At 24.8% G+C, this 12,988-nt stretch overlaps 1 protein-coding gene across 1 annotated transcript; it reads right to left on the bottom strand.

Annotated features, from left to right (window-relative positions):
• Window positions 1-10,208: 10,208 nt before the first annotated feature.
• On the bottom strand, window positions 10,209-10,505 carry LOC113870263 (precursor of CEP3-like). Its single transcript, XM_027506855.1, has one exon. It carries the CDS (start codon window positions 10,503-10,505, stop codon window positions 10,209-10,211), a length of 297 nt encoding a protein of 98 aa, XP_027362656.1.
• Between the last annotated feature and the right edge of the window lie 2,483 nt (window positions 10,506-12,988).

Below are 12,988 nucleotides of genomic sequence, written 5' to 3'. Positions count from 1 at the left end.
TTTTTTTATGGTCATTGGTCACCCCTCAAATCATTTTACTTTCAATTTCACATATCAGAAGCCATCCTCTTTTGATTAAAACAAGAAGAGGAGATAGCCTTTACGGTTGAATAACACACATCATTAGAAGATTAATTATATTAGAAGATTTGATGAAATTAATTATATTAGTAGATTTCCAATTATAGAATTACAGTAATCTTTTATACTTTTGATTTTCAAGAACCAGTAATTGTTGCTATATTTTTAATTTTATACTTATTCAAGCTTCCCTAGTGTCAAGCAGTAGGACGAAAAATTCGCATCAAAGATAAAATTACATATCAAACCAACAAAAAACACTCCCCAGAAGTGATCCATCAATTTGTATAAACAACATCATTACTATATTTTATTCTGCATTTTGCATTACATAAAGTTTAAAGCCCTAACTTATGTGCCACATGCATAGTGGTCTGAGGCAAGACAAAGGTACACAACGAAGCAACTGAGAACATCATTACCTTACTACACACAAATATAACTGAGCAAATTAAATGCATAACTTATTTTACATATATGACGTAGAATTAAGTTGCACTGGAAAATTAACTTTGAGGTTTGAGCACATCTTACTAGTTACTAATCAATTTAGCTTTCCATTTTTGTTTGCATGAGGATGGCCAACACCGGGGCTGTCACCTGTCTGTGTGGGTCTAAAATTGCTTTTCACTATTCCTTCTTCAACCACAGAAACTTTAACTTCTGGAATCTGACCTAATACCCCCATCACTTTCATATCTTTATTTTCTCCTTCAAATTTTCGATGATGACCAACACCAGGACTGTTTCCTGTTGTTTTAGGTTGAAAAGCATTTACATAGCTTACACCTGATTCTACAGACTTAACATCAGCAACGTCGTGTTTTGGCATAATTGGTGTGCCAACTACTGCTGAAGGTGTAGGAACACTAATGCTTATTCTGGGTGGAGCCAATTTTGTGTTTTTTGAGGAAAGTTGGTTCAATGGTTTTATTTGCCTTCCATGAGTAAAAGTCGAACCATGGATGGCAACTAGTGCAAGAAATATAGCAAAATATTTGTGCATGGCTTGGAACTCACCCATGACTAGAGAAGCAAGAGGTGATTTACGGGTATTTTTGTGTAAGTAGAGAGTGACTTGTGGGAAATTTTGGCTTGTATGCAAATGTAAAGGATCGATGTGATGACAATGGTTTAGAAATCTTCATGTATTTATAATGTTTTCTTGATAATTATCACCGTCAATTATGAAATTGTTTGATCAACTATACATATGTGAACTGTGTACATTTGAACACAAACATTTACTTAGATACCTTTTCTAAAAACATGATCAACTAAATATGAGACTGCATTTTTTACTGTTTATTATACCATATTTTTAAAATAAAATAAGATAAATGATGATTTTATAACTAAAAGTAAAATATTTTCTAAAATCAAACAGTTTTTAATAAATTATTATTTTTTCTTAACTATAAAATCTTATATATTGTAAGCAAACTTCATAAAAAGTTATTAAATATTTTTTATGTTTCCAAAATAACAAGTGTATTTATTTTTTAATTAATAATTAAAAATATTATGAAAAATATAATAAAATACAAAGCAATCATTGTAATTAATTATAAAGAAAATCATTATATATGTATATATATATATATATATATATATATATATATTTTATGAAGGTCTGCAGTGATTTTATTTCTTCATTTGATATCTCATTCCTAGGTATTCAACAAAATAAAAATCTCCTAACTTTGGGTCATTACGATGGACAGAGATATATCGACACAAGTTTTGATTTTCATTCAAATAGAATTTTCTTGTTACTGAACAATAGAAGAGGGTTTTTTGAAAATTAGGGAAGTGGTAGTTGTTTTTTTAAATGGATTGATACAGTTGTTAAGTGATGAATAATATTTTAAGATATGCCCCCTTTAAAGGGTTGAATGTAATTTAAAAAGAAAAGTAAATAGTAATGGTAATTTAAAAGTTAATGATTTAAATTGTAATAAAATATATGTACAAATAAAATAAATTATGGTTTTTTTTTTATTTTAATAGTTAATTTCTCAATGAACGGTTGTGATTCCACGTTTTGTTTTAAAGTATATCCAATATTTCAGAAGACTCTGATTATTTTTTAAATATTTTAATGAATAATAATTTTTTTGGGTGTAAACCATCAAGTTATATTTTTCTGAATTTGATGTTATCTGTTGTCTTAATCATTACTATTAAAAAAATATATTAACAATAAGATATATTGTATTAATAATTAATTTTTTATTGATATATATATATATATATATATATATATATGGTATTTTTGCAGTGTACTAAAAGTACCCCAAAAAAATCTAACAATTGTGGTTATTTGTTTGGTATCTTCATCATATTGTTAAAAGTTGTTCAGCATGACCATCTGTCATGTATGATTTTTTTTCTTTTCAGTGCAACACACAATTATGATAATATATTACCAATGCATCGTCGTGTTAGTATTATTGGCATATACCCATACAATATTTAAAATAATAATAATAATAATAATTTTTGTCAAATAATATTCATATAAATATAAACTTAATTAATGGCTGCCATCTTTTGGTTAGCATATGAAATATTTTATGCAGCGGATATATGAAGGATTTTTTTATACTGTTATAAATCTAAAAAAATTTATTCTTAATTTAAATTTTTTATCTAATAAGTTATAATTTATTATTTTAGTTATCGTTAAAAAGTATAGAAGGAGAATGTGGCAAGCAGTGATATATCTGAATAAAAAAAAAGTTTATTGCTTTAACATTATTGAGAATTAAGCACAGCAATAATTTGACTGAAGTCCACCAATACTGCGAGTGGCATAATTTGCAATTGGACAAGCCATCATTCGGTGTATCCAAATTGATTCAACATGGATTTCTCGAATTATTGTCAAAGTCGATCATCACTTCCACATTTGTTCATAAGCTGAGGAAAATTTATATTCCTACCTATACTATCTTCATAGTATGTATGTAGTTTGTTGGAACTATTTAATTTTTTAATAAATATTAATAATCCTATATAAAAAGATGGAGTCTTATTTAATTTTATCAAGCCGTTAAATTTTTCTTAACATTTTAGTGATTGTTCCTTCTCTATATATACAATACTTCAAATATATACTATTAACAGTACAAAATTTTTCATTTATTTATAAACAGAAAATATAAACCCGACCATATATACTTAAAATTATTGTGTCTGTTGACGGTTTTATTTTTCTCTGTGTGCGCGCATTTGAGCCCACCACATTACGACACATAAATAAATGATGGTGGTGTAAGCATGACACAGTCTTAGATTTTTTTTAAAAGGATATTATTTTTTGTACTCTTTTAATTATAATTCTTTTGTATCTTCTAAAAATAAGAACCCAAAAGCTATTAACTTATATTTAAAAATTAAATTCCGGAATAAAAAAGTCAAATTTAATGTTCAGTGGCAAAAGTAGTGTATGTTAATGGCGTCCCTCGTATCCTAAATGCATATGTTTTTAACCCCATTTAACGTAATTTTTGGATCTTCTGAACGCAAGTTTATTACTTCATAAACACGCAACAAGTCATGCGCGTAATAGCTTTTTTTTTAAAAGCGCTTTGACATTCTATAAGTACGAATACACTAGTTATTATAAAGCAATAAAATAGTTTTTTTTTTTTTTGTTTTTTGGTCAACGATAGTTGGTCTACTGTTGGGGATTCTCCTGTTGTTTTAATTTATCTCCACTTCAAAGTGTGGTGTGAACTATACCATAAGTGAACGCCTTTGTTCAATCCCAAAAATCTTTCTAAGTTGACAAGTTCAAGTGAAGCACACATCTGTGATCTGCCTATAGGCAATATCACAAATATAATTTGTTTATGGGATAACCAAGTTCAAATGGGTTGCATGATTCAGCTGCAACAAGTTCAAATGTCAAGAAACCTACCTTGTTCCCTTTTTTTTTTTCTATTATTTGCACCAATATTTGATACTTTACGTTTAGATAACAGTCTAATTGAATATTTATTTAATGAGTTTTTACTGTCTAAATGTTTATACTATAAATTTAGTTATAAAATATGTTTGCATAAATTAAAAATGTTTATAAACTATTTTTCTAATTTTTTATAAACTTTTTTAAAAGAAAATATATTTATGGTCTACTTAATTGGGAAATGGATATGATAGAAGGAAAAGTGAGAGACCAAAATTTGGCATCGCTGACCAAACCGCTTTCTGGTTGGCCCGTATCACAGTTGAGCTGCATTTGTATATGTATGTACCTGTTCTTCTGCACCACCGTCCAAAACAAAAAATAAAACCCATTTCATAAATATTAAAATAGCTGGGGTGATCACTGATCAGAGCTATATATATAGATATACTGAAAGTAGCAACCCACCAGAGTATCTTTGCTACTTTAGATTATCCTTGACATTTGACAATGAGAATGATGTTACATAGGTGGCTTTTTTTTATGTTACAACTCAATCCAAAATTTTAATCTAATTATTCATCCGTCCAGATGTTAATTAGCTTAAAATACACAGGTTTTCTCTGTTGTTTTTGCTTGAATTTGGTCGTTAATGTATCAGTTTTATTATGAATTAGATATCAAATATAATATTATGTATAATTTTTTTAATTTAAGTTTTAATATACATATAATTAAAATATGTTAGATAAAGGAAAAAAGAAATATTACCTTTAACTCTGAGAATTACCCTTCTAACAAAGAAACTGTTCAAAAACTGAAAAAAAAATTATGACCATTATTTAATGATAACTAGAAAATAATATTATGTAAAAATCTTTAAACATATATCAGTTTTATTATGAATTAGATATAAAATATAATATTATGTATAATTTTTTTAATTTATTTTTTAATATACATATAATTAAAATATGTTAGATAAAGGAAAAAAGAAATATTACCTTTTAACTCTGAGAATTATCCTTCTAACAAAGAAACTCTGTTCAAAAACTGGAAAAAAAAAAAATTACGACCATTATTTAATGACAACCAAAGAATAATACTATGTAAAAATCTTTAAACATATAGACTACTCTCTTTTACCCTAATAACATCCACACTCTTCAAAACAAGTAATTAAATTAAATCTTACAATACTATAATACAAAAGTATAAGAAAAGTTAAATACAAATTTAAAGTATTTTTAACTGAAATGTCTTGATATCATAAACTCAAGTTCATTATATAGCCTTATTCATCCACTCCTTTGTTCATCATAAGTAATGTGAGATTTCTTTCAACATATCTTGAACAATGTGAAATTTTTAAAATGTACTATCATGACAATCCTAACAAAATATGCACACCAAAATCAAAAGAGCTGTCTTTGTTGGTTTCTTACACTCTTTATGTTCAAAAAATAATATTCTTATTGTCTTATATATCTTAATCTTACATAAATTGAAATACATATGTTTTTTTTATATTAGTTTAAACCAATTTAAATTTTGGTTCTTATACTTTATCTTTGATAGTTTTTCAAATTCTATGTTTAAGTTGTTAGAATTTAATTTCTTTTTTGTTTTCATTCATATATATAGTTTTATTTTGGTTAAGTTTTGTTTCCTTCTTACCTTAATACATTTGGATATTGTTCCAAAATTTGAAATGTACGTGCTGCAAAAGATATCTGTATTGACATAATGTTGGTAGCAAAAACTAAAACCAGACTTGTTAAAATTATAGAGATGGGAAAGCAGATTTTAAAAATATAAAGAATATAACTAAAATCAAAGTAAACTATAGAAAACTATTGTATTTAAACTTTTCACATAGCAATAAAATGGTTGTTCAAGAATAAGGGTGCATTCATGTAAAAAAATTTTATTAAATATAATTAAGAATAAAAATAAGTTAAACTTTATATAAATAAATATAATTTATTAAATTTAATGTATTGTCTGTTATAAATTTTTAATTAAGTTTAGTCTAATTTTTTTAAAAGTGTAACTTTATTTATTATGTTTTTAATGACTTACTTTATATTAAAATGTTAATATGTGATTAAACTTTTTATAAATTTATAAATAGATATGTTTTATAAAAATTATAAGATTTAAATTTTAATAATTCATAAAAAATAGTTTAATACTTTAAATATTTATAATAAAATTATATATTTTTATTTATTATTTTTAGATTAAATATTTAATTTAAATAAATAAATTACTAAACATACAACAATATCAGTCTATAAATCATTAGACAAATTTAATAGTATAAAATTTCACACTTTAAATTAATAAATATAATATAATTAAATAAATTTTAGATTTCAAATTAATAAATTTAATAAATCAATATCTAAAGTACACAAATATCAACATTGTTTCATAATAAAATATATAGACATGAATAAAAAAGATACATTTAAAAACAATAATACAAAAGATTTTAGTAAATGTGTTTTTTTAGAAGTTATTTAATAGAAATATTTTTCAATTTCAACAAAAAAATATTAAAATTTCTAATTTAAAATTTTATTTATTTTAAAATTAAATTTATTTAATATAATATAATATTATAAATTTTTCTATAAATTTATTTAATATATTATTATAAAATTTATAAATCTTAAATAAGTCATTTTAATAGATTTTAATTTTTAAACTAAAGTTTTACATATTTAATTAATTAAATCTTTCTAAATATTTAAATTAAATTTATTATTTAAATAAATTAAATCAAACTAAATTTTAAAAAATTATATCGTAAACCTACTCTATTTTTATCTAATTATAAAAAAGATAATCATATTCCTTGTTAATAATATTTCAACATCTTTTTAATTACTAAAAAGATAAAGCAATAAAAATTTTAATTTAAACAATATTTCATGATTTTTAAAATAATAATAATACTATTTATATATAAAAAAAATGTTTACATAAGGGTCACCTCCACATGAGAGTCAACGTTTGACTTAGCCACCATAGTTTACAATATGGAGGAGGCAGATACGCATTTCCTTTTATTCAAATTTGAATTTGACTATGCCTTGTGTTGATTCATCATATCAGGCATTGAATATTTTCTGCCTCGTTTTTTTAAATAATATTTTTTAATTAAATTATGCAGATTAAAAATTTGTTGAAAGTAATTAATACATTATTTACAAAAACTAATTTAATATTTTAAATTTAATAGTTAATTTATATTGTTATATTAATTGTTAAGCCATTAAATTTTTTTAAAATAGTTTATATTAAAGCTAACAAAATTTTAAGAAAGGTTTATAATTAAAGAAAATGTTAATTTTAATCATGTTAAATTTTAAAAAGAAATAGTGAAATTTTAATTAAAAAACAGTATTTATCATATTTTTATATTTTTAATGTAATTAATATTTGTAAATAAAAAAATTACTTTAACCTCAAATTTATAAGTTGCAGTTAATAATTAAATATTTTATTAATATAATTTTACTATTAACATATCTCAATGTAGTTTTAAATTTTAACTAGTATTTTCAATATATTGCTAACAAACTTAATTGAAAACATAAATTTGCCTTGTTTGGGCCTCCTTCTAACTGAAAATAAAAATTGTTAACACAGTGTCTAGGTTGCGTGAAGAGTAACTATGCTCATTTACCCCTGTTAAGTAAACTAAGATGTAATATGCTATTATTTAGTGTTAATACTACCGTTTAATAGATTTTTATCATATAGGGGTGAAACAAAGAGAAAATTAAAAAAAAAAGCATATAAAAATTAAATAGTTCGTATAAATTTTTTATAATAATATAAAAAATTAATTTAATTAAAATCTAAAACTTTTAATATAACAATTTTTCTATGTAACTTTATGTTTAAAATTTTTAAATATTTTTTATTATTTTAAAATATTTAACGCTAAAATAAACTAAAAAAAATTCAGGCCCTAATTTTACCGTTCAAATCACAGCTAAAGAAGAACAAAAATAATATTCCCAGGTTCCTCTTTTCTTTTACTTAAAAATCAAAACATTCAAATAAGTAAAATGTGTTTATGTAAAATCAGATTTTTCAATTGTTTTCCTTTTAAAATAACTTTTCTTAAACACACCCTTAAAGTCAAGGTTGAATATTTTTTCTAAAAAAATATCACATTAAAAATATACAAATATAATAAATAATATATTATAAAATTATATAAGTCAATTTTTTTTAAATTTTAATTTTTATAATATTGTTAATAACATATTTTGTTGATATTAATCTCAGTTAAATCATATAAGTTAATGAGATAATATGTAAATAAATAAATAAAATACGTTATTAAAATTAGTAACAGAGAAACCAAATAAAAAATAAAAAGTAAATTAAAATTTTTTAATAAGCTAAATACAAAAATTTTAAAATAAAACTTTATTTAAGACATTCTTAAATTATATATAAATGGATTACAACCCATGACAACGATAAATATGTTTTTGATTAATCAAATGCACCAAGCTGAAAAGGGGTCAAAAGCCATAAGCAGCATAGCTAGCTGCACAGTCTCTACCATTTGCATTGGTCACCCACCTTGCCATTGTATTCACAAAACTTCATCAAACAAGAGCGAAAGCAATTTTAACTCAAACATTTAAATAGTATTAATACTTTTTATTTTTTTTTCTTGTAATCTTATTAATTATCATTATCCATCATACTTCATATTTATTTTATTTTTTTAATTTCTTTCTCTTTTTAAACATAAGACATTTTTGCATACACTAGGTAGGGAAAACTTGTTCCGTTGAAGTGGCAGAGTCATATGGTGCCAATTTAGGCTCCAGTAACCTAAACCACTCACACTCAGTAGTTCAGTTCTAGTGGAAATAAAATATCTTCTGAAAAGATGGCTCCTCGGATTCGGGAACTCGTACTTTACTTCACATTAAATTATTAAAGAATATTGCTAACCACTACAATTAGAGTAATTTGTTAAAAAATTAAATGTTAAATGTTTTATTTAAAAATTTGTTAATTGTATTAAAAATTATGTATACATATTTTGATAAAATAATAATATTTTTAATTTCTTAACATACTCTTAGCATTTATCATTATTAAAGAGGGATAAAAGGGTAGGATCATGTATTGTTTTCAAATAATAAAACATAATTAAGCCAATAGAATATTCTTTTTTAATTATGCCACTAACCTTGCATGCACTCACTTTGATTAATTAATTAATCTTAATTTGTAAAAGAAAAACTTAAACAAAATTTTTAAATAAATTTACATTATACAATATCTAAGTTATCATCGTTATAAATTGCTACGTAAATTGATGTTTTTTTAAAATCTTAACCCATACTTACCGTGGCCTGACAATACATACATGCAGCGTATGAGGATGATTACACTCCGCGTCTACATTGTTAATTCATAATATTGTTTGACTTCATAATTCTATTTTGATTAGATTAAAATTATTAATGAAGATAATTGGAATGCTTAACTTTTTTTTGTCAGTATATTATAACGTTTTTAGTGTTAATTTCATTTTATTGTACAGCACTAGAATGTGTCCATATTTAATATATGTTCCTCTGCTGCTACATCAATTTATTAGAGACATGTTTGGAAATATATAAATTTTGAAGAAAAAAAACTAAAAATCTATCAAAAGTTTTGAAAAATTACATTTTACAATAAGTTAAACTACAACACACACTAATACTAGACACATAAAGTTACTATTGTTACGTGCATAATAAAAAATACTTACAAGCTGCTACGTGTATCTCAAATCTAGAACCATGGTACACAATCAAAACCTCTTAAGACTAATCCTAACACACTGGAGGTATATTACCTTGTCACTCTTTTCCTTGAATAAGAAACATATATAGTGCCTCTTCAAAAAGAAACATATATATAGTGAAATTCAATCCGTAGCCAATAATGCCGCACGCACTAAATCTTCTGCCTAATAATTTAGCATATGCTTTGTTTGGCCTCATAAAGCCTTGGACGTGATTATATTTAAAGTGATACTCATAGCAATGTTGGATTTATATTTAAATACACTAACATTAATTTCTGCATTAAATTCAACATATATCAAAACATTACACTAAAAATAGCTTATGCAATGGAGACGTAAGTATATCTTAGACAAGAAATAAAAAAAACACGGTTAGTTGTGAACGGAGTGTCCAACTCCAGGGCTATGGCCAGGTGCTGTGGGCCTGAAATTATCAACGTCGTGACCCGGAGCCGGCGGCGACCCACCAACCGCTTCGGTGGGTGGCGTTGGCGGAGACAGGTCTGTGATTGCGGCGGCATCTGTTGTTGAAAAAATGCCAATATGCATTTTATGTTGCATTATTTCATCAGACTTCAGATACCTTATTCCCTCAATGGACTGAAACCCTTGACAGAATATTATCAATGCAAGCAAAATCAGAGAGAAAAAGGACTTGTTTTGACGCATATTGGGGGGATAATAATCAAGTAATAGTTAGTAAGCAGTGTTGAACTAGAATTTTCTTAGCAAGCAAGTGGGAGTTCAGTTGTGTTGGTTTGACATTTTAATAGATCCCATGAGGGGGTTTTTATAGAGCTCAAGCACAAGGAATAGCGCGCGGGGTGCCTACACGTGTCGTCTCCTAAGTAGTGAGAAGTTTTTGTAACGGGTATATAATATTCAGAAAGAAAATAAAAAATATATATAATATGACATGATAAAAAAAATATACATTTTTGCAATTCTTTATTATATCATCATACAATGTTATTAAACTTAGTCAAAAACTAAATTTTTAAAAAAGTTAATTAATCAAAATATTTCTTTTGCTATTTTATTTAAATTTCTTGAGTTTTTTTATTCCGTCATACAATTTATTTTTCTCCAAAACCCATTTCCACAGCAAAAAGTAAAAATTTTATATAAATATCATCATCATTCCATTAAACAAATGCGCCTTTTAGTGGCCCGTTTAGCCTGTCATATGCATGTCTCATGCTAATTAAATGGCGGCTATGCATTTTTGCACCGTCTACTTTACAATTCAACAGAAATTCACATGACCTAGCAATTCTTGTTGGATATTCAAGGTGTTTAAGGTTGTAATGAGTAATGTATGTATAAGGGACCACAGCTGTAAAATACTAGTTGAAGCATCATAATGTATGAATCGTGCAGGTATGGTGTCAGCTTTAATTTCTTATAATAATATGGTTATGGCAAGTTGGGATGGCACCGGCAGTGAGGTTCACTTCGCTATTGCTGCAGTATAATGCTATTTTATTTACTATATTGTAATAGTTGACAAAAATGTTTTTTTAATCAATACTGTATTATGTCTGTTCATACTTGTTTTGGAATAACAGTATGTATTTTTTATTAGAGAAGGTTTATTATATGAAAAACATAAGGGTCGTTTATGCTTTTTAAAGTAATTGAAACTTTTAATATGATTTATGTAATGCACTTCAATCAGTGCCCATAAACATATGTTTAGCACTAATAAATTTATAATCTTTAATATAAAATTTATAACCATTCCCCATCATTATAAAATTAATTATAAAGTCACAAACAGTTAAAAAAAGACGATATATTTTTATTAACAGTTATAAAATTTAAAATTATTAAGTTTATATTAAACAATACAAACTCATAAAAATTGAGCTATGTTATCAAGTTTTGTCTTTATCAAGTTTTAGACAACACATTTAAAAAGAAAAATATGTAAAATAACTTATTTATTCGCGTTTTAGGTTTAGAAATGAAATTTGGAATTGATAACAATTATTTTGTTGATAATATTTTTTCTAAATTATAAATATTATTCAAATGTTAAAATTCTTCTTATAAATATTTAATACAATTATATATTTAAAATATAAATTTTAAATGATTAATTAAATTAAAAAAATTTCATATAAGTGAATGTATGTGTTATAATAAAACAATAATTATTATCAAAACAAAGTTTTTTGTCTAATTTTCTAACCTACCGATAAGTAAAACTTATTAACCTAAGCGGCCCATCCATAGGTACTATTGTATTATCAAGCTAAAAACGAAAACCAAATTCTAATAATAGGACTAATATTTTGACGAAGAAAAAAAATTTAAAAAAATACAAATTAATTTTCATAGAAATTTATAAATAATGAAGTGAAAAAGTTCGTTCCCTTCAGTCAATTATTCTTTTATTTTTAATTCATTTACTTTTTAAGGATAACTTTTTGTTACGTATTCATAATCATATTGTATAAAAGCTTTCGTATCAAATAGTGTTATTGTTTTATGAAATAAGAAAAGTTGAAGCTATCTTGATGATTCTATTATTTAATTTAGATTAATTACATTTTGTCACTCTGTATTATCAATTTATAAAACTGATTGGGTATATTCTTCTTGATTAAATAAATGAGATTTATTAACGGGGCAAATGGCTTTTAAAAGGAGATTTGAATTAATTATGTCAAAAGTAATGGTGCTGTGTCTTCTATTGTAACTTTTTTTGAAAAGTTTCTTACGAGGTATCATATTTATTCGAATCTATGATATTATTAGTAAAACTTGGTTTATTGGTGTTTTCGATTTCTTATCACTTAGGTTTTGTTTAAAAATTTAGAGGAATAAAAAATTTAAAAGATAAAAGAGCAAAAAGGGCGTTAAACTTTGTTTAAATGTTAAAAATAAAATAACTCGAAAATTTTACAGGACATTTAAAAATATCAAACGAATCGAACTTTCAAAAGCGTTTATTTTACAAACGTACAGAATCAATTCCTTCCAGCATGAAATACGTGCATTTGAATACAATGACAAAATCTGTCATTATTAAAATTTATGTGTCTGTGTGTGTGTTTTATCGAAGTTACTTCTATCTAATTTTAGAACAAATAAGACGTAAGCCCTTGTAGGAATGACCACTTTTTTTTTTCAATGTTGAAAGGACA

The sequence above is a fragment of the Abrus precatorius genome, unplaced genomic scaffold, assembly GCF_003935025.1.
Source record: "Abrus precatorius isolate BTA unplaced genomic scaffold, Abrus_2018 Scaffold6, whole genome shotgun sequence".
Lineage (NCBI taxonomy): Eukaryota > Viridiplantae > Streptophyta > Magnoliopsida > Fabales > Fabaceae > Abrus > Abrus precatorius.
Note: the sequence above shows the minus strand (reverse complement) of the source record. Positions and strands in the feature narration are given on the sequence as shown.

Excerpts from the sequence above, each read along its gene's own strand:
- LOC113870263 (XM_027506855.1), bottom strand. The coding sequence starts at position 10,505 with ATGCGTCAAAACAAGTCCTTTTTCTCTCTGATTTTGCTTGCATTGATA.